General features: G+C 38.8%; 1 protein-coding gene and 1 long non-coding RNA gene across 2 annotated transcripts in view; one reads left to right on the forward strand and one right to left on the reverse strand.

Moving 5' to 3' along the window:
- LOC150081938 (uncharacterized) overlaps positions 1-3,941 on the reverse strand; it is a 241,891-nt gene extending 237,950 nt beyond the window's left edge. Inside the window, exon 1 of the long non-coding RNA XR_016547258.1 lies at positions 3,829-3,941. This is a non-coding gene — a long non-coding RNA (uncharacterized LOC150081938). The remainder of the gene's footprint in view (positions 1-3,828) is intronic.
- LOC150081939 (filamin-A-like) overlaps positions 1-24,155 on the forward strand; it is a 385,277-nt gene that overhangs the window by 87,951 nt on the left and 273,171 nt on the right. The window contains exon 2 of the mRNA XM_090378994.1: positions 16,260-16,399. Coding sequence (XP_090235120.1) covers positions 16,270-16,399 — 130 coding nt within the window. The 5' untranslated portion in view covers positions 16,260-16,269. The remainder of the gene's footprint in view (positions 1-16,259; positions 16,400-24,155) is intronic.

The raw sequence follows: 24,155 nt of genomic DNA on the forward strand, positions 1-24,155 counted from the left end.
AATGAAACATTTTACACATCTATTCTGCAACCATCCTTCTTCAATTTGAATTTATGTTCCCTCATGTGTTTGGTCTGAGAAAGAGGAAGAATCCCATCAGCATTGAGCTTGCTCAATCCATTCAAAGCCAATTCAATAATTGTAGATTTCTTAAATATAAAAAAAGGTGAGTAGAAGAATTCTTTATTATATACAGAAAGCACATTGCTGTATACAACTCCCTTCACGGCTACAAGCCAGTACCATAATAAATTAAGCTATACTATCATATTAAGTCCATTCAAAGCCTTAAACACATCAATCAGGTCACCTCACAGGTGCCTAGTATTGAGATGCTGCAATGGGCAGAACTGAAGCCTTTCTTGGTAAGAGCACCCCCCCTCATAAAACTCATTACTCTTCTCTGTACATGTCTCTGCATCCTTGCTAAAAAGAGGTCTGCAAACCTCTAAACAGTACTAATGATGTGGACTGAGCACACACACCTCATCCCTGCTAGCAAAATTCTTGTATATTATTGGCAAAACCCCATAAGCTGTTCTGTCAGCCTATCTGAGCTGCTCAGAGAACTTCATATCTGACTGCACAACTACTCACCTGGTCTTTTTCATTTTCCACTACCCTGAGTGTAATACCACAAAGTTGGTGTGTTACTCTGAGATTATTGATTGATACCCATATGCAGTACTTGACATTTGTCAATGCTAAACTTCAACTGCCACTTCTCAGCCTATCAGCCTAATTTTTCTAGATCTTGCTGCAGTAACATACAGTCATTACTGTTATTAACCATGCAGCAAACCTTTGTATTATCTAAACAATGGACCCAGCACCAAACCATGTGGGATACCACTAATAACAATAGTCCATGAAAAACAGTGTCCACTGATAACCACTCTTTCCTCCCACTCAACCATCCCTTTATCCATAACAGTAACTTGCCCTTAATGCCACACTGCTCCAATTTTTACAGCAGTCTTATGTGCAACAGTACCAAAAACTTTCTTGAAATCCAAGTATATGATATCAACATTATTTTTTGCATCCAGTTCCTTTGTGACTGCATCACAGTATCCAATCAAACTGGTCAGACAAGATTGCCCCTTGACAAACCCATGCTGTGACTGCAGTATAACTGCACTTCTTTTTCTTCAAATAGGCCTCTGGGGTTGGGAAAGTTCTGACTCTTAATAACTGCAATACAACACACCAACCATATAACTGAAATTTTATTAAAATAATAATAATATAAGACTGGAAAATTTTTTATTTGTAAAAATAAAAAATTTTTACAGTGTACAATTAGTGTATTTTATGATAAAATACACTAATTGTACAATAAAAGTGATAAAATAATAGATAAAATTAAAAATAGAAATTTCACTATACAAAATTAAAAGCGAAAAAAACAACTGTAGCTTTAAGAGGCATCCACCTCCTTTATCAACGGTAAGACTTAACTCGTCACAGTACATTCATAAGTAACTACAGGATCATGGCTCGCAGCATGTGTTATTGTACGAGAATGGGCAGTATCCTCCAAACTGCCCATGCTCCTAGGAAATAACAATGGTATTACTGCACTCCTGGCTAGATAGTCCTGCATTACTTCTCTAACCAGTGACTACATTATTTTTCCTTGAACAGAAGTCACGCTTACAGGTCTGTGATTACCCTTGTTACCCTTTGATCACCCCCCCCCTTGTGAATTGGGGATTCATTCGCACATCTCCAGTCCATGGGGACTTCCCCTGAATCCAAAGATGCTCTCAAAATTATGGCTACAGGTTTGCTTACCTCCTTTGCTAATATGAGAGAACTTCCATATTTTTTTACATAAACACAAAGTTATGCATTTTCTTAATGCAGGTTACAAGAAATTATTCACAACTGTTAATACTTTCATTATTCATCTACAATTACAAAAAACTGTTATACCTTTGAAAATTGAGCTACTTGAAAAACTTGTGTATAAATGTAGGAAAATGTCATTTATCACATTTGCTAATCCTAGAAAATAATAATTATATGTATTAACAACATATATTCATTTTTAATCTCACAAATAATAAAAATACACAATTTACCACATATATACCCAACTACAGGCTTAGAATATACAATAATAATATAATACAGAGTATAACCTAGTAATGGAGAAAGCCTACAGCCAAAATTTGGAATGATATTCAAATTCCTTATTATTATTGTGGATTATTTGCATGACACAGAGCAAAATGGAGACAGAATAAATAATGACAAGTTTAATATCAATTGAAAAACACACATATATTAAATTAAATACATACAAAAGCTTTGTTAGTTTGTTAACCTTTGTCAGTCAAACTGACAGTTAAGAGTGTGGAACATGAGGGCATGTATTACAAGTCATGTATATGAACTGCGTGATGTGATGGTTAATTGTTGGATGTTGAGGCCTGTGGCTGTGGTGCATGTGAACACTGCCAACGTTGTCATTCATCAAAATGGTTGCTTCAATGATAGGGTGGACACGACATCCACTGCTCCTGTTGACTGAGGTATCAGAGCATGTGATGTGATGTGATGTGATGTTCAACGACTCCAACCAGGTGGGTCGCCAGTAGTGGCGGGACCTATCTACAATCACGACATCACAGTGTTGTGATTTGCCAAGGGTTTGGTCATTATCCAAGAGTTCCTTTGCACATGTGATGGCAAGTTCCACTGGGATGGAGGTGAAAGTAACATTACATCAAATGATGCCATGATTTGATTTTCTGAGATGGATAGGGTTCGGATCCGTTCTATAATCATATTCAAATTCCTTGTTAATTAACATTCGAGAACACACAGGTTATGTGCAGAACAACCAAATATTATCTGTTAACTGGGTTGGAGGATAAGAGTCCAGTGGAACTTAAACAGAGATGTGCCTCAAAATTCCACTTACACCCTCCTCAAGAACACTTCTGAAGGACCTTAATTTAGCACATGCATGGAAAGAGACACATCAACTAAAAAAAACTACTTAGAGTTATAATGAATGTGTACGAAAGGTAAAATACTTAACCTGCTTATATAAAAATTCCAAAGTACTAGAGGGAGTAAAAGAAAAAACGTCTTTTGTTTTGTCCATCCATCTGGTATGAACAAAATATGGTAAATTATGGCTATGGTTTATTTAGTTAAAGCACATATACAGTCGAAGCTCTTTATAGCGACCCACACGTTACAACGTCCTATGTGGTTGGTCCCAGCCAATTTCTCATTAACCTAATGCTATTTTATGAAATTTTGATATAACGACAGTTTTCTAATTCCCTGAGAGGTCGTTATATAGAGTTTCGACTGCATAATTCTGAGGAAATTTTTGCGCTCCTCTTAGAAGGATTTTGGCCTGTTAAAAACGTTCGTAATATCAGGAAAAAATTAAAACCAGATATCTGGTGAGTGGTGAGTCTGGGCTTGGCACACCCAGTGTCCTGAGCTGGATATCATCATTCTTCTCTTTCTTGGTGATTACTTTCTACTTCTGACTCTCTCTCTCTCTCTCTCTCTTGGGATAACTCGGAATTTTTTTTTTTTTTTTTTAGCTGGTGCAGCATAAGCCTCAGGCTTCCTTGCACCATATGACTAATAATAATAATATAGTTAATGTCACCCTTCCAAAATAAAAAAAATTCTGGAGCGAAATTACAGTGAATAGTGCATAAACGCAATTCCTTTCCGATATATAGAATACGGAGTCTGCAGATGAAAAGTATATTTAAGTAACAAAAAAATAACTAATAATAATAATCAAAAATATTTTAAAAATATAAAAGCATATATCGGTGATGAAACTACCATAATAAGAGGTCTCTGAAAGGTGTGGAAGCGCGAAAAGTCACACAATACTAGCGCTCTTCTCATGCTTTTCACTGTATTTACCATACTACACCTCACTATAATACCTTCGTGCACTACAGTTTTAGCAGACGACACTCGGACTCTGGTAACGTTAGTGCACCCTATCGATAATTGCACGTGCATTCCATCGTAAAAATCTAAAACTGTTTATAATGCAAAGCAGTTCACAAAATGAATTTGTGTAATGAAATCAGCAAACAATTCTTATATATTTTTATTAATCTTCATCCCTTTTCCATTTACTTAGCATTAGCATTAGTAGAGGCATATGATGCAAGAAAGCAAGCTTATTCAGCATCAGCCAAAAAAAAAAAAAAAGCACAACCACTACTCCCATTTCACCCCTCCGTTCGTTCGAAATACCTGTCCAGCTGAGCCTTAAATTTGTTTAGGCTATCAACTTCAACAACAAGTGATGGAAGTCTATTACACAAACCAACTGCCCGTTGGCTAAAGGCAAGTTTCCGCACATCTATCCAACATCCGTCCTTCCTCAATTTGAATTTATGCCCTCTCAGGTGATTATTCTGAGCAAGAGGAAGAATCCCATCAGCATTGAGCATGCTCAAGCCATTCAAAGCCTTATACACCTCTATCAGATCACCTCGCCGATGCCTAGTCTCCAGACTCTGTAATTTGCAAAACTTAAGCCTTTCTTCGTAAGAGCAACCCTTTGTTCCATTCACTAATCTTGTTGCCCTTCTCTGTACTCGTTCCAGCAGCTCTACATCCTTCTTGAAATGAGGTCTCCAGACCTGTATACAGTACTCAAGGTGTGGCCTGACCAATGCCTTATACAAGGGAATAATCACATCCCTATCCCTGCTAGAAAAATTCCTGTATATCATTGACAAGACACCATGAGCTACTCTTGCAGCTCGTCTGCACTGCTCAGAGAACTTCATATCTGCCTGCACAATTACCCCCAGGTCCTTTTCATTCTCTACTACTGTCAGCGTAGTACCAAAAGTTGATACATTGATCTGGGGTTACTGTTTCCCCATATGTAGTACTTTACATTTGTCAATGTTAAACTTCATTTGCCACCTCTCAGCCCATCTGCTCAACCTTTCCAGATCCTATTCCAGCACCATAGCATCAGTAGTGTCCTTAACAACCCTGCCAACCTTTGTATGGTCTGCAAACTTGGACATTAAGCTTGATATACCATCATCTATATGAAGAAGAAGAAGAAGAAGAAATCTTTATTGCATACAAAAAATGCATATGCCGTACACAATACCCTTCACGGCTACAAGCCAGGGGTTTACAAGGGGTATATCATTTATAAATACAGAAAACAACAATGGACCCAACACTGAACCCTGAGGAACTCCACTAATAACATTAGTCCACATTGAGCAGTGTCCATTGATTATCACTCTCTGTCTTCTGCCACTCTTTACGTTAATCATCCACAGAAAATAGAAAAATTTGAACGTATCCTGAATTTTTTTTTCAGGTGTGGCAATAATATATATTGAGTAGCAAGTTTATTAGGTGCATTCATCTTTTAGCGATTAACGCCTCATTTAGCTTTAAAAACAAATTTGAGATATTGACTACATGAGGTGTGCCTACAGCGTTCCACAGGGTTCCGATGCGGAGTCATGCAAAATAGATCGCATCGGGCAGCTATTGCACAGAACGCATCCTGGTTGAAAATAGCTCGTTGCAGACTTCAATCGACAGAAGCTCAATCAAGTTGAGATCAGTTTGATGAACAGAACAATAAAGTAGTGTATAGTAAACTCACCATTATTCTCCTGAAGTCGTTCCCTAAAAATCTGTACCTTGTGACATGGCACATTATTATTTAAGTTTATGCACTATTACCCTCGCCGGCAGCATAGTCCATATAAGCACCGTCATGTCCACACCGAGTGGAAAAGGGCCTGGTTAGAATCCTGTCAAGCGAAAAATGATCCCAATCAGCTTTTTTCACAACGTAGCTCACTTAGTCGGTCCCAGACGAAAGCTGCATAGTTCCTCTGTCCGGAAACTCGGGTTTTTCATCCAGCAAACAGAAAAATCGAGTACAGAACACATAATTTACAGACATGATAACTACAGTGCAATATTGTTTAAGTTGCTGGCATGACTAAAATGCAATAGCAGAAACAATATATGCACTGCTCTCCTCACTTCCCTTCATAAAAGCCCTGAGCATCTGCTGTTTGCTACAGCAGGAACCCAGGAATTTTATCGCAATTTTTTTCCATGTAAATCACAAGACTATCACAGATGCTGATATAGGTAGTCCGGAGCTTGCAAAAGACTGAGACTCTTCCACTGAGAAGACTGCGCTATTTTAATATCTGCTCAATTATACAAGAATGTATAATAGAGGAAACAGTAGAATGTTTTCCAATAAAAAAGAAGGGGATTCGTTCTTACAACGAGCTCGGGAAATCTTTTGCACAGTTCCCAACATTTTTTTAAACTAAATATACACTGATGAGCCAAAACATTATGACCACCTTCCTAATACGATGTTGGTCCTTCACATACAGCCGAAACAGCTCATACCCGGAGATGTACGGAACGCTACAAGATTTCGAAATGTGTCTTGCGGTATCAGGTAACAACACGTAGCCAACAGATCCTTTAAGGCTTATGCTACACTAACCAAAAAAAAAAAAAAAAAAAAAAAAACAATATAATAATAATAATAAATAAAATTATTAATAAATAATAAAATAAAATAAAATAGGCAACCTATGCATTTCCCTCATACCGTATGTATTCAGCTGAGCTTTTAATTTCCCCAAACTGTTAGCCTCGACCACCCATGAAGATAACTTATTCCAGTAATTTATAACTCGCTGGCTAAAATAAAACTTCTTGCAATCCAGTCTAAACTTTTCCCACGTAACTTGAATTTATAGCCCCTAGTTCTAGATTCCTTTATGTCCGTGAAAATTTCGTCTTCATTCATTTTACTTTTGCCTCTCAGAGCCTTAAACACCTCAATGAAGTCTTCTCTAAAGGGTGCCTAGTTTCCAAGCGGTGCAAGCCACGTATTCGAAATCTTTCTTCATATGGATGCCCTTTTGCCGATCTCACCAAGCGAATTAAGCGCCTTTGAACCCTTTCAAGAAGCTCAATATCTTTTTTAGGTACAGGTCAATGTTGAAAAAAAAGTCGCAACTTAGGTTTAAATTTGAAAGTGTGTGCAAATTCTACCCAGACACGACAGGAGGGAGTATATGATGAGAACCTTGTCAATCAATTCGGCCCTGTAGAGATTGTGCAAGGCTCATGGGGTAGAATTTTTCGCAGCGTGGTCTGTTCTTATTAACAGGAGAGATTGTTTCTACACTTAAATAGAAAGGGTGCAAGAATATTTGCTGATACTATCGAGGTCATGTTAGGTAGATGGGAAAACTGCTAGCGTTGGGTGATTCACAGACTAATAGATTAACAGTAACCACAGGCAGAGTTGAAAAATGATTTTTGTACTGCTTCTATTCGATTGAGCAGCAGCCTGAAAAGCAGGGTGCTGAGGATTTCAAGGACTGCTGGCAGTCATCATGGAACAAATAAATACATGAGTTCTGTTAGGTTAACTAAGAGTAAGAATAGGTGCATATATACTTGCATGTACATCAATGCTAGGAGTATAGAAAATAAATTTGATGAATTTGAGGTGCTGGTGAATACATAAAAGGCAGATATTGTTGGGATGTCAGAGACACACACGTGGTGTCACACAGAGATAAGGAATGCAGAATTGGAATTTGTACAGAAAGCATAGACAGGAAAGAAAGGGAGGAGGGATCATGCTATTAGTTATGAAACACATAAAATCTAAAGAAGTGCATCCAGTTGATATGGGTGGTCAGTGCAGTGTTGAATCAGTTTAATGTGACATAAAGACTGGGAAGTTAAAAATGAAGGTAGGAGTGTGTTAGAGGCGTAATGACTCTGATGATTACAACGAAAAACTGTACAGAAAAATAGAGTGGGCCAGTAAATCAGAGTGTCTTATAATGGGAAATTTTAACTTCCTAGATATAGACTGGAACTTGTGAGTTAGTCACTTACACACTATCAACACTTTTGTGGATTTATTGGATGATTTTCTTCTGCAGCAGCATGTTCGAGAGACAACCAGAGAGAGTAATGGTCTAGGTGTGGTTATCAGCAATGATTATTCGTGCATTAAGAATTTGCAGATAAAGGAGCAACTAGGTGACAGTGATCACAGTGTACAGATGTGGGATTTATTTCAGATATAACTACCATCAGGGGAAAAGGGGGGTTTTTGCTTTCGTAAAGGCGACTACAGTGGTCTCAATCAGCTTTTAAATTCTATACAGTGGGACAAACTTATGATGTTACCAACAGCAAATTATAAATGGGAAGCATTCAAAGAATTAATCTTGGAAGCTACTAGACTTTTCATACTAACTAAGAAACGTTGTTCAAAGTTTAAGCCTAAATGGATTTCAAATGAACTAATGAGACTCATGGCAGAGAAAAAAAATGCATGGGACACATATATTAACAGGAAACCCGAAGCCTATAGTAGATATAAGATAATCTGTAATCAAATCTCAATGGATGTTAGGCAAGTGAAAGCAGATTGCGAGAAATCTCTGGCAAACGATGCAAAGGAAAACAGTAAAAGACTTCTTTACTTGTGTAAACTCTAGAAGGAAGGGGATGATTCAGATTGGGCCACTTGATATCGATGGTTCTATTGTTGATGATGCTGCTCAGGTAGCTGACAAACTAAATGAGTTTTATGCATCTACATTCACACATGAGGAATTCTGTAGAGAATTGGAGGTCAATAGCTTATCAAACTTTAATAGGGCGTTAAATAATTGTGTAATAACTAAGAGAAATTACTGAATTTAACCATAAGAAAGGCACCTGTGGTGATGCATGGGATCTATTAAGTTATATTAAAGGTGGCAGCAAAGCAATTAAGCTCGCCCTTTGCCATGATTATGATAGCATCCTTGAATTCAGGGAAGATCCCCACGGAGTGGAGGTGTGCAAACGTATCTCCAATTAACAAATGGGGATCGAAAGGTGACAAAAGTAATTACAGACCTGTTAATTCGACTTCTGTTCCGGGAAAAATAATTGAGTCAATGGTTAAAGAAGCACTGCAAGATCATCTAGACAAGACTGCAGTTATAGTTCAGACACAGAATGGGTTTGTCAAGGGGAAGTCTTGTCTTACCAATTTGATTGGATACTACGATGTGGTGACAAAGGAATTCCATGCAAAAAATAATTTTGATATCATATACTTGGATATCAGGAAAGCTTTTGATATTGTTGCATGTGGAAGCCTATTGTACAAGTTGGGGCAAGTAGTTGCAATGGATAAAACGATGGTTGAGAGGGAGAAGACGGACAGTGGTAACAAATGAACACTGCTGCTCATGGAGTAATGTTATTACTGGTGTTCCCCAGGGATCTGTGTTGGACCCTTTGTTGTTTTCTGTATTTATCAATGATATTGATGAAGGTATGGTAGGCTTAATGTCCCAGTTTGCACACGATACGAAGGTTGGTAGGGTTCTTAATGACAGTAAGGACAGTACACTACTGCAACAGGATCTAAAAAAGTTGAGCAGATGCGCTAAGAGGTGGAAACTGAAGTTTAACTTTGACAAATGCAAAGTACAGCATATGGGTAGCATATAATCAGGTTAGTGGAGAATGAAAAAGACATAGGAGTAATTGTGCAATCAGATATGAAGTTTTCTGATAGTGCAGACAGGCTGCAAAAGTAGCTAATGGGGTCTCTGTCAATGTTATATAGGAATTTTGCTAGCAGGGATACGGAGGTGATTATCCCCTATATAAGGCAATGGTCAGGCCACACCTTGAATACTGCATACAAGTCTGGAGGTCTCATTTTAGGAAAGATGTTGAGCTACCTGAACGAGTACAGAGAAGGGCAGCGAGTTTAGTGAGTGGAACAAAGGGTTGCTATTACTAAGATAAGCTTTAGTTCTGCAAATTGCAGCGTCTGGAGACTAGGCACCTACGATGTAATCTGATTGGGGATATATAATGCCTTGAATGGTTTTAGCAAGCTCAATGCTGATGGAATTCTTCCTCTTGCTTAGTTTCCGCAACTGAGCAGGCATAAGTTCAAATTGAGGAAAGACAGTTGTAGAATAAACGTGCGGAAATTTGCTTTTAGCTAGTGGGTGTTTCATTGCTGGAACGAACTTCTATTTGTCGTTATGGAATATTTAACAGATTAGTTAAATTCAAGACTGTATTCGACAACACCCGATTTTTTGTTGTTGTCGTAAGATTCTAAGAGCGTCAGCATCTTAGGCCTTATTGTGCTGTATGTATGTATGTTTGCAAATCGTGTATGCATATGTCTTATTTTCTTGCTCTTTTGCTGGACGAAAAACAAGAGTTTCTGGGAGAAAATCCATACACCTCTTGCCTGAGACCGACTAACTCAGCCACGTTGAAGAAAAGGGCAATAAAAATCCCTCGCTTCATTGACGGGAGTCGAACTCAGTTTTTTTCCACTCTGAATGGGGAGGTCAGTGATTGTACCAACTGTGCTACCCACGAGGGCACATTATCTTGTTAGAACATACTTCAGCCATCCAGGAAGGTAGTCGCCACGATGAGATGCATCTGATTAGCCACAATCGATAATAAAGAAAAAAAAAAAAAACTGGCATATTATAACTGTCAGTGTATAGTTACGGAGAAAACATTTCCCTTACAAAAACGTTGCTACTTATCTAATAGAACAAAAACCTGTTCTATTAGATCTACACATTAGAGTAATTCATCTCCAGAGTTTGTTGCTGTACCCTCCATTGGCCGTCCACATGGTACATCAGGAAGCGGGATTCGTCGGAAAAAGCAACCTTGTTCCAGTTGTCAGTGGTCCAGTGACATCTTTCAGAAGCGAACCTTAGGAGTCGTTGGCGATGGATGATCTTAAGCATTGGAACTCCCATACGGAGGAGGTTGTTGGATTGTAGTCTTGGAAACAGTAATGGTCGTCCACTAGTTAAAATTTATTCGTCTGCGCGGTTGACGAATAAAACGCCCGGGTTCGAATCCTGTCGATGACGCGAGGAACTTTTATGGGCTTTTTTTTCTCCGTGGCTGAATTAGTCGGTCTCAGGCGTAGACAGCAAGGTTTTTCCCCCAGAAACTTGAGTTTTTCGTCCAGCAAAACAGGCAATCGACCAGAGAACATACACAATTTACAGACACAATACATATATAGGTATATGAAATAAATTTCTGGATGACCCTAATGTAATAGTTTAGTTATTTTTTTTTAGTTAAAATTTATTGCCAAAAAAACTCTCATATAAGGGCCACCCGAGAACTAACTCATCTGCCATCCTGTATGTTAGGCTGTTCTTAGTTAAGAAACACATAAAATCTAAGGAAGTGTCCAGTTGACATAGATGGACAGTACAATGTTGAAGCAGTTTGGTGTGGCATAAGTACTGGTAAAGCAAAAATGAGGGTAGCAGTTTGTGATAGGCCTAATGACTCTGATGAGCACAATGAACAATTATACAGAGAAATAGACTGGGCCAGTAAATCAGAGTGTCCTATAATGGGGGATTTTACGTTCCCAGATACAGACTGGAACTTGTGGTTGGTCACTCGCACACTAGCAAGGCTTTTGTGAATTTATTGGATGATTGCTTTCTACAGCATCAGCATGTTAGAGAGGCAACAAGAGGGAATAGCACTCTTGATCTGATTATCAGCAGTGATTATTCAAGCATTAAGAATTTACAGATAAAGGAACTACAAGGAGGCAGTGATCACAGTGTACTGATGTGGAATTTACTTAAAGATGTTAACTACCATCATGGATAAAGGGAAGGGTTTTGCTTTCTTAAAGACGATTCCAGTGGTCTCAGAGATTTTGTAAGGGTGACTACAGACAATGGTCTAAGACAGTTTTTAATTTCTATACAATGGGACCAACTGATGACATTACCAACAGAAAATTCTAAATGTGAAGCATTCAAGGAAGTAATTTTGGAATCTACTAGACTTTGTGTTAGTATTAAGAAATACTACTCTAGGTTCAGGCACAAATGGATGTCAGATGAACTAATCAGACTAGTGGCAGAGAAGAAAAATGCATGGGATGCACATAAATTGTCAGGTGACACAGAAGCTTATGGTAGATACAACCTAGTCTGTAATCAAGTCACAAAGGAGGTAAGCGAGCGAATCCAGATTATGAAAAATCTTTGACAAAGGATTCAAAGAAAAACAGCAAAGACTTCTTTACTCATATAAACTCTAAAAGGAAGGGGGTGAATCAGATTGGTCCACTTGATATCAAAGGTTTGACTGTAGATGATCATTCTGAGATAGCTGCCGAACTAAGTGAGAATTTTTCATCTATATTCACACATTAGGAGTTATTCAAGGAAGAGAGGGCAAGATGTTTATCAAACTCTAACAGGGGATTAAATGATTTGCCTGTTCTTTTGGATCAACACATTAGAGTAATTCCTCTTCAGAGTTTGTTGCTGTACCCTCCATTGGCCGTCCTCATGGTACATCAGGAAGCGAGATTCGTCGGAAAAAGAAACCTTAGCCATAATTATGAGAATATCTTTGGACTCGGGGGAAGTTCCCACAGACTGTAGATTGGCAAATGTATCTGCACTCCAATTTACAAAGAGGGATCAAAAGGTGACACGAGTAATTACCGACCTGTTAGTTTGACTTCTGTTCCGGGGAAAATAATGGAGTCATTGGTTAAAGAAGCATTGCAGGATCATCTAGACAAGACAGCAGTAATAATTCAGACACAGCATGGGTTGGTCAAGCTGAGGTCTTGTCTGACCAATTTGACTAGTTACTATGATGCGGCCAAAGGAACTGGAAAAAAAAATAATTTGATCTCATATAGTTGGATTTCAGGAAAGCTTTTGGTAATGTTGCATCTGGAAAACTATTGTACAAATTGGAGTGGTATGGCATTAAGGGCAAGTTGCTACAATGGATAAAAGGGTAGTTGAGTGGGAGAAGACAGAGAGTGGTAATCTATGGATACTGCTCTCTGTGTACTAACGTTGTTAGTGGTGTCCCTCAGGTTTCAGTGTTGGGTCCATTGTTTTTGTATATTTATCAATGATATTGATGAATGTATATCAGACTTAATGCCCAAGTTTGCAGATGATACAAAGCTTGGCAGGGTTATTAATAACAGTAATGGCAATATGCTGCTGCAACAGGATCGGGAAAAGTTGGGTAGATGGGCTCAGAAGTGGCAACTGAAGTTTAACTTTGACAAAAGCAAAGTACGGCATATGGGTAGTAGTAACCCCAGAGAAATGTAACCACTGGGTGGTGTTACACTCAGACTAGTGGAGAATGAAAGAGACCTGGGGGTAATTGTACAGTCAGATATGAAGTTTTCTGACAGGCAGACAGGCTGCCAGGGTAGGTCATGGGTTTTGTCAATGATATACAGGAATTTTGCAATCAGGGATAAAGAGGTGCTTATACCCTTGTATAAGTCAATGGTAAGGCCACACCTTGAGTACTGCGTACAGGTCTGGAAGCCTCATTTTAGGAAGGATGTAATAGAGTTGCTAGAACGAGTACAGAGATGTGCAACAAGACTGGTGAAGGGAACAAAGGGGTGCTCTAATGAAGAAAGGCTTAATTCCTGCACATTGCAGCTTCTGGAGCCTAATCACCTGCGAGGCGATCTGATTGAGGCATATAAGGCCTTGAATGGTTTAAGCAGGCTCAGTGCTGATGGGTTCTTCCTCTTGCTCAGATTACAATCCTGAGGGGGGGGGGCATAGATTCACCCTGAGGAAAGACGGTTGTAGAATAAATGTGCGGATGTTTGCCTTTAGCCAGCTGGTAGTTGACTGCTGGAACAAACTTCCATCTGTTGTTGTGGAGGTTGATAGCTTAAATAAATTCAAGGCAGAATTAGACAAAGAATTGGAACGAATGGATCAGTGAAATGGGAAGGTTTTTTTTTCTTTTTTTTTTTTTTTTCGGCTGACTGTATAAACTCGCTTTATTGCATCATGTTCCTCTAATAATGCTAATGTTCATAAATTGTGAGTTGTGGACGACAAACCCAATTTCCGCGGTGTGTCTATCCATACTCGAGACTGGCTAACTCAATCACGGAGTGAAAACTCATAAAAGTTCCTTGCGTCATTGACGGAATTAGAATTCGTATCTTTTCCACGCGGTGTGAACATCCTTATCTTCTTTATAAAGGAGAAAAATTCATCTTGATTTGCTTCATTTCACAAAATGTGCTTCATCATTATAGGTTCCTGTAAACTTCTGTGAGATAGGAATGATTCTCATTTTTCCTGCTGATAATAGGAGCAGTCAAGTAAAATATGTTTTACTAACAGAAATTATAGTTGTGAGTACACCATGGAGGGCCTTCGTTTCTAAGAAGGTCCAATGCTGCTCTTGAACCACTTCTTTTTGTCTTACTTTCCTGGTGCTGGAGGTCCAGAAGAATGACTCGATCTTAATTTATTTGTGTCTGTTTTCTTGCCGTATATTTTTCGATTGAGACTAGAATGTTTTTCGTATAATGGTTTTATATTCTTGCACAGGAATCTTCATATCAATTACATTTGAATTTATTGTTGTTTTCTGCCTGACCTGCGTTTTCATTTTCGAGTACAGTATTCCACAATGAGTTGGGATCCAGCAAAATACCACTGTGTGTTGTTTGTCTTGGTACTGGATCAGTTTAGATATGATTTGTTTCAGCAGGGTATGATAATTATGTGTTTCTTTCTGCATTGAGTTCATAGAGCTTAAAGAATCGGTAATAATGATATATTCTGTGCACCGGTTTGAGAATCTAGGTGTTTAAGCGCTAGGTAGATGGTAAAAAGTTCGGCAGAGAAATTGCTGAACTCTATTGGTAGAGAAGCAGAAACAATGAAAGCAGGTAAGACTTCCGCAGCACCTACTGTCTTGTCTGATTTCGAACCATCAGTGTATATCTGATTATATTCAGAGAAAGTAAAGTTGAGTTATAAGGGTGTGGATAGCATGAAGTTGTCTTATATTTAAGCTTGCCAGAGAATGCTTATCACACTGACTGAAATAACTATCACAAAGTAAGTAATTAAGCTGTAAGCTTACTTACTTACTTTGACAGCGTAGTAGTCAATTGTCAATTGTTTCATTGGCAGAGCGCGTTTAAATGAGATTTATGAAGGCACGTGATAGTGATTACTTCATATTCACAATTAGGCTGCGCTTGAAACAAACGACGTACAATTTTTAATCCTTGTTGGGTGTACTGCAACGAAACTTCTAGATCAACTATATCGGTTCCTCTTCTTCATCTCTACAAATTTTACGTTCTAATACGTCTGCAGTGAATTCCTTTTCGTTCATGCATATCCTGAAACACGCTGTATCCGCAACCATTTCCGTCTAAGCTAAGGAAAATCCTTAAAACTTTCTTCTCTATTATCGGCCTGTTCTTCTTGATTAATAGAGGAAGAAGTATGCGAAGCTTCATTCCTTCGTCATTGAAGCAGACAAATTCAGCATTTTTCAAGCAGTTGGCGATCACGTCGACCTCATACCATGCTGAAACACATAGATATACTACGTGCAGCAGGTCGATTTCGCTTCGCGTTTCAGTAGATGCTTCAATTTCACAACTGTAGCCTTTTCTAGTAAGAGCACCTTTTCGCTTCCCTCATTATTCTCCTTGCTTTTCTCTCTCTCCCTACATCCGTTCCAACCATTGATTTGTACAATGGGATAATGACCCCCTTATTGTGCTGGAAAAATTCCTGTATATCGTTCACAAAACCCCATGAGTTGTCCTGTCAGCCTCCCTGAACTGCTCAGAGAACTTCATAACTGATTGCCCAATTACCCTAGGTCTTTTTCATTCGCCATCACCCTGAGTGTAGCACCACACAGGCGGTACGTTAATCTAGGGTTATCGCCACCTATATGCATTTGCCAATGAAAAACATCAGTTCCACCATCCTGCCAACCTTCATATCGTGCTTCATATCGTGCCTGATGTGCTTTCATTAATATCACTAATAAATATAGAAAACAACATTGGACTCAGCACTGAATGCTGGGGTACGTCACTAAAAACAGAAGTCCAAAAAGAGCAGTGCTACAAAGAAAAAACAAATTGTCTTGACGTTAGATCCTACTGTTCCTATGTGAATATTTGTGAACTTTCCATTCCTTTCTAAAAATATTTACAAACCATAATTGCAAATATTATATTTGCTGTAACTAGCATCGCAATGCATTCTATTGGTTTTGAACAGTATATTTCCATACTACTATTTCACAAACAGGACAATGTATTCAATTGATGTGTCTTTTGTGTTATATAGGTGAATCAACATGCCAGCCGAACAATCGGACAAGCCTATCATCGTTGACAATCGGGACGGCACTATTACTTTCAAATACGATCCCAAAGAACAAGGAGTACATGAAGTACAAATAAAGTACAACCACGAACACGTACAAGGTAAGTGAAGCACAATGTGTCTAATATATAAAAAGCATTTTGTATAAAAGAGAATTTAAAAAAGCATTGGTTACAATAGCTACCTGTTCAAACGACCTTGCAAGGCAGCTGAAGAGGAACATTGTGTCCCACGGGTGATGTCATTGATGTCAGTGACCCATTGATGCCATGCATACACTTGTTATAAATTGTGTAAAAGAAAACTGTTAAAAAGTTGCATTGCTCGGGCATGCTGGGATAGCATCCCCAGTTGTTTTTGTTATAGGGGTTTTAGGAGCATCAGCGACTAATGCCATATTGCTCTGTATATGCTCTCTATAAACTGTGTTTTGTGGTCAATTTTCTGTTTGCTGGACAAAAACCAGAGTTCCGTAAGTAAAACCATGCTACCCTCGCCTAAGATCGACTAAATCAGCCACGTTGTGAAAAAAAAAAAACCCTTAAAAATTCCTCACATCATCGACGGGACTCGAACTCAGGTCTTTTTCATCCAAGTGTGGAGAGGACAGCGATCCCACCAACTGTGCTACCGACAAGGGAGCATGCCCAGGTAGGCAACTTTTTAGCAGTATACTGCCATCTACCTACCTGTCATATTTAGCACTATGGCTTTCACTCTATTCTTCAACTTTTTTAACGCCGAATAATGACTACTTTATTCCTCTCCACGTTAGTAACATTTGATTAGATACACCTTTTTCTTAAAAAAAATTTAAATATTTCTCAAAAAATTTTCCCCAAATAAATTCCAAAAAATTCTAAATATTTATATACTTCTTTAGTTCTAGTCACCTTATTGCATTAAATATAATTTCGTACTTCATTAATTGTTGAATGTTGGCCATACGTTTCATAACATCAACAATGATCGTATACCATGAACAATCTAATTACCTTTCTTCTTACTTGCATACTTTTGTGCCAGGGCACAAAATAATACTTGGGCAAGCTGGAGTCCATCCTCCATTGGAGAATGGACTCCAGCTTACCCAAGTATTATAATCTTCCAGCAGTGTATTGCTTTCTATCTGTTACTTTTAGCAATATTGCCTGCACTCTATTCTTCGCCTTTTTTTTACCATTGACTGGTTGTCATGTTTTTTCCTTCACACATTATTCATGTAAACTGGTCCTATACGTTGCTATGTCGTTTTTCTGGATATACACCTCTTTATTAATTTTTATTTGTAATTAGTAATTTAATTTTCTACTTACACTTGAAAGTTTTATCTGTTAATATATCAACATGCGATCATTAGCATTAGAACCACTGTTTTTGCCTATGCATATTCTAAAATAATAGTATTTTGTTTTGTTTAATTTTCTTAATTTTATATTTTGATCAACTTGCATTGGCAGAACTGTGCATGTATGAAACCTTATGACACAGTGGATCATCCTAGTCGTGATATCCTGACGAAGTTTGCTATGACGTTCCAATTTACTTCGCTTTACTTTCTTCCCAGCATTGATATAAATTATACCTATATAATATATATCAATATAATATATAAATGTTATACCTATTAACATTTCGTCCCAAGCCTTATACAGGGTGTCTCAAAAATATACGGCATAACTTCAGGAATGAGTTCCTCATATATAGACAATAAAAATATTTTATATCAACATAGTTCCGGAAATGCTTGGTTCCCGAGTTATTAACCGGAATATCTTATCTCCCGCAGGTGATTTCCTTCATCACAAGGTACTCACAGAATCTGTTGGTTTTCCATTCCGACCACGTACCCAAATCAGGAGCAAGCAGATATGCACTTTATGTACGGTTTGACGGACGGCAGTGCTCTGGAGGCTCTTCGTTTGTACCACGAAAGGTTCCCAGAAAGAAGATGTCCAGACAGGAAAACGTCTGAAGGTATCCATCGTCGCCTTTGTGAACATGACACCTCGTGCTGCAAACAGAGGACGACCAAGATCTACGACTCCTGAAGTAGAGAGGTGTACCAACTGCCTAGCCTCCATGCTCATTGATTTAAACCCACTAGATTTCTTCTTGCGGGGCCATTTAAAGTCATTGGTGTATTCGACTCCGGTAGTTGATGTGGAAACTCTCCGCAATCGAATTGTGGCAGGTTGTGAGCCAATACGAAACATGTCAGGAATTTGGCATTGTCTTCGCGAGTCTCATGGACTCGCGAAGACGATGCCAAAATTCAGGCAGAAGGTGGACATTTTGAACAATTACTATAAGGTGATGTGAATAGTTAAGTGTTATAGACAGACCTTCAAAACTCGGAAACCAAGCATTTCCGGAACTATGTTGATATAAAATATTTTTATTGTCTATTTTACATAGGAGGAACTCATTCCTGAAGTTATGCCGTGTATTTTTGAGACACCTGTATAAGTATTACTGATTATTAGCAGCACCATTTCATTCACGATATATATCAAAATTTGCACAACATTCAAATTTTCATTTTTTCACGTTTTCACTTCCTTTTCCCTTTCTTCTCATAGGTCGCCATCTTACAGAATGACCATTTCAACTTATCACTTTGACTAAATTTCTTTTCCTTTATTATACTTTCACCGACACTCTTAGCAGTTCAGCGCTTGAGGTGAGCTGCTAAGTACCCATCCTACTTGAATTAATACATTTCCATCCATACAGTTACTATTATCATCAACTACTTCTAGAGATTATTGCTACTCATAAATACATATACTCATTTTGTGTACATGTTGTGCGTTGTGGTTCGAATTACGTCGATGACGCAAGGAACTTTAATTGGTTTTTTTCACTCCGTGGTTCAGGTAGTCGGTTCAGGCGTAGTGTGTGTGTGGGGGGGGGAGAAGTAATTATTATTTGGTTTGTTTTTGTTGAGTTTTTGACTTCTACCCTACTGAAGTCTCAAGCCCACCCCACAAAACGCAAATCTAACTGCAATTCACAGAAAATTCTAGATTCTAGGGTGTGTAAAGTGAGTGTTAGCAGAACATTACAGACACATATTTATTTACAAAATATTTACAAACCTTTAATGAATATTATATACATTTACATAAAAAAAAAAACTATATATATATGCATATCAATTTCTATATATATAAACCATACTACAGTACAATACCCTATCTCTCCCTCAGGACTAATGCTCGAGGTCGTTCCTTTTCCGTTACAAATTATCCACTTTACTTTGTATCAATTGTATTTTACATATTAATGAATCATCAATGATTACCCAATCATTCTCTTCTATTAACAATTTTTATCACTTACATCAGTAAAACTCATTTCAACTCTTATTACTCTTTCTATATATTTTTCTAACCTTTAACACATGAAGTGTATTGCAACTGATGTCCTCTTACCTCAGTAATGTTCACTATAAATCCCTCATTCTACCTTAGTTTACTCTCTAGTTATCACCTTAGGCATCTCTCTTTACTCATGAGGTTTTTCTATTAATAAAATTTCTTTCTCTTTACACCTCATCTGATATGTCATCTTGTGTTGGCACCTGGCCTAAATTAATGATGTAGGTTAACATATCCTTACAGTACTACCCCTATAAATATAATTTCTTTACAAATCCTTTATACAATTACTTTCCCTTTATTTACCCTTGTACCACCCTTTCGTTACCCATGAGCAATAATATTTATTACCATTTATCTCAACTTCAGTAACTAACTTGCCTTAATACAACAGTACTGTTCTTTTTTTTTAAAGGACTATCATTCAATTCCTTACAGAGCTAGATTATGAATCCTTGAGTTCAGGATTCGAGAAAAAAAAACAGCAACAGACTTACGTTCCGAAATGGCCGCTACTTCCAATTTCCTTGCGTTCAGGCTTCTTTCGTGGCAGACAGGCTTTCTTCCATTTCTTGAGCATTGGTTTTTTTTTTCTTTCCGTGGCGGACTGGCATTCTGTCCTTTCTTGGCTCACATATCTGCACAACTGGCCATTTCTCAACGGGCCGGACCCTAGACTCAACTGTAGTCTTTTGCACGACAAAATTTCGGAGGTACAGCTTGCGATTACGTTGCCAGGGTCGCCGATCACCCTATTACTGCCTTTCGATGCCGGACAACGCTTTCTTTCTCTTCTTGGCTCACATATCTGCACAACTTTCAACGCACGTTTCCCACTCTTCCATACCTCCAAAAAAAAAAAAAAAAAAAAAAACATCATGTCTTTCAGTCCGCACGTACTCGCGTCCTCTACGCCTCATTACACCTTTCTCTCATCCATTTTTCCTTCTTTTTCTTCTTCATCTTTCTACCACGAGATGTGAACTTCAACCAGAAAAAAATCTACTTCCACTTCCACCTGCAAACTCATGACTTTCTCCCCTTAGATCACAGAGAAGTCAGATACAGAGTGGACACTTGCTCAATTACTCCACCCGAACTTTTCTTTTTTCCTCAAATTTGGAACGCCTCCCCCAAAGACTTGCAACCAATCCCCATACTGTTTAATTTTTCATTCCTTCCTATTTGCTAAAACATCTCACCACAGTCGTCTCCCTAGCACACAAACCAACCCGTCCCTAGAAATTTCTTATTTTTTTCCCACACGGCAGTATGGCCCTTTCATGTTTGCCGGTCACCTCCAAAACACGTGTTCACACCTTCTCTGATAAATATATCGAACTTACCCAAATATCAATCACCCTGACGCCGTTTTCTTTTCATGCGAACACTGGACGTTCACTCATTTACTCATTTCCTATTTACTTCCTAACAGTGGCTTTGATCAAAAGAGAAGCCTCTTAATCCAGTTTCACGGTCCTATTGTTCTTGCCCTCAGCAACCCTTTCTCGCCTGTTCTCAAAGGCCACCCCTCTCTAGTGTTGACTGCTGTCCCTGTTTGCTCTCTTATATTACTCGAAATTACTTGTTTCCTTGTTTCCATTTAGCCGCTATTTAAACACATACGTCTATAACTTTCTCATCCCCAAATAAAGTGTTTCTTCATCGCCCTTCCTGGATTTATTTTAGCAAAAAACAAATATTTCTATTTTATTTGTAAGATTTAGATCTTACAATAGCAAGGTTCTTTTCCCCCAGAAACTGGGTTTTTTTTCGTCCAGCAAAACCGCCAAATCGACTAGAGACACACGTAATTTACAGACACAAATACGGGTAAATGTAAGAAATTACCAGGTGACCCTAATAGTTTGGTTTTGTCGATATGTAATATGCCCATAAATTGTATATGTCCTCTGATCGATTTGTCAGTTTTGCTGGATGAAAAACACGAGTTTCAGGAAAGAAAAAACCTTGCTATCCTCGCCTGAGACCACACACAATTTACGGACACAATACATATATGGGTATGTGAACTAACTTTCTGGGTAACACTAATGTAATAGTTTAGCTTTTTTTTTTTAGTTAAAATTTATTGCCAAAAAAATTCTCATATAAGGGCCACCCGAGAACTAAGTCATCTGCCATCCTGTATGTTCATAAATTGTGAGTTGTGGACGAAAAACGCGATTTTCGCGGTGTGGTGGAGCTTTCTGTCCACATCCGAGACTGATTAACTCAATCACATAGTGAAAACTCATAAAAGTTCCCTGCGTCATTGACGGAATTAGAATTCGGATCTTTTCCACCCGGTGTGCAACGGGCGGTGATTTAAAACCACTGTGTTACCCGCGCAGACCCTAATCATAGACTGGGGAACTGTTTTCACACTTACACTGGTGTGCAAAACTTAAGGACTAACACTATTTCTAAAGGTTACAATCACAAAATCTTTACTTAAGGTATACTTTACTGATGAGAGTAGATTCAATCTCAGAAGCGATTCTGGACGTCAGCTAATCTGGCGAGAGGTTGGCACACGGTATCAGCCTGCAAATATCACTGAAAGGGATCGATATGGCGATCGAGGTGTTCTCGTCTGGGGAGGCGTTATCTTGGATGAACGTACACAACTTCAGATACTGGGAGGCGGTACTGTAACTGGTGCACGCTACTGTACTGAGGTAATCCTTCCCCATGTACATCTGTTCCGAGCTGCCATTTTCCCCGAGTTCGTGTTTATGGATGATAACGCCTCACCCCATCGCACTGCAGCTCTTGATATGCTTTTGGAAAATGAGGACATTGTTCGTATGGATTGGCCTACCCGTTCCCTTCGATCTAAATCCCATCGAACACATATGGGACGCTCTGGGGAGACGCCTAGCGGCACGTCCACACCCACCAGAAAATGTTCCCTAGCTGAAGATGGCGCAGATAGAGGAATGGACGATGTTATCGCAAGAACTTATCAACAACAATGACAGGTGGTGCAAAGCCTGCATCGACATTAGGGGTGGCCATATCTCTTACTGAGGACCACCTCTTCCCTTTGTTCCATCTTTGGCAATGATGCATCTGTATCATGGCAGCCAGCTATGTTGCCATTTTTGAATAAAGTTCCTCTGTACCGTTTTGTTTCCGTTGTTGTGTCGGTGTTGTTTCCTTCATCATTTTTGTATCTCACAAGGTTCCTTTGGCATGCTTTTCCGATATCCAGGCCACTTTTATGAGAAGCTACAGGTGAAAACCTGACTGGTCTTTAAATTTTGCACACCAGTGTAGTACGCAAGTAAGTAATTAAGCTGTTATTGTTGTTGAAGGTCAAATACTATAGTCACAAGGACTATAGCGGTCATATGGTGCCTTTTAAATTGACTAACTCAGACATGGAATTAAAAAAAAAAAAAAGTCCATACAAGTTTCTCACATCACTCCGAATCCGGGGCTTTTCCATCTGCCTTGGGGTTTCCTCCATATCTCCCATGTTTTTCTCTGAGTAGTAAATGCAGCTAAGTTGGTCAAGTTTGGTGTGCTGATTATCGTGTGTAGCACATGTTATTATTATTATTATTAGCCATATGGTGCAAGGAAGCTCGAGGCTTATGGTGCACCAGCAAAATTTCTGAAAGACCCTGAGAGAGAGAGAGAGAGAGAGAGAGAGAGAGAGAGAGAGAGAGAGAGAGAGAGAGAGAGAGAGAGAGAGAGAGGTATAAGGGAATCACCAAGAAAGAGAAGAATGATGATATTCAGCGCTCAGGACCCTAGGTGTGCCAAGCCCATACTCACCAGATGTGAGCCACTGGGGTTAAATTTGTTTTGTATATGTTGTTTAACTCTCCATTTAGTAACCAGGGAGAGGGGAGGAAAGTCTTTTCCTTGTTCCAGTTCTTTACAACGAGGATGTGGGATGCTACTCCAAAATCAAGCTATGCGGTTTAATAGCAGCGTTCAAAATTTTTAGTTCAAAGTATCCAAAAATGTCTTGTTCAAATCCATCTAAATCAGCCGAGATTATCTTCTCACTGAAAAATAATCCAAAAACAGGCCGTAGCTACTATTGTAGGATCTCAGTACTAAACGTGCCCATGCACACCGAATTAGGCATAGCATTCAACCCCAAGTTACGATTTCACAACCACATCGTTGTTGTGTCGTTGTTGTTTCATACACAAACAATTACTAAATTCCGTCGTATGCACTGGCAGCGAAATGACAACTCCTCCACTTCAGTGAGCCTTTACTAGCTTTCAAATACCATACATAACCACCGTCCTCTGTGCTGGAATTCTGTATGGAGCTGAACTGAGTGCCCACACGCCGGGTGGAAAAGACCTGAGTTCGGGTCCTGTCGACGTGAGGAATTTTGATGGGCCCTTTTCACAATGTGGCTGAGTTGGTGGATCTTAGGCGAGGGTAGCATGGTTTTACTCCCAGAAACTCGGGTTTTTTGTTCAACAAACAGAAAATTGACCAC

This window comes from Mastigoproctus giganteus, chromosome 8, assembly GCF_048544385.1.
Source record: "Mastigoproctus giganteus isolate SK-2022 chromosome 8, ASM4854438v1, whole genome shotgun sequence".
Taxonomy (NCBI): Eukaryota; Metazoa; Arthropoda; class Arachnida; order Uropygi; family Thelyphonidae; genus Mastigoproctus; species Mastigoproctus giganteus.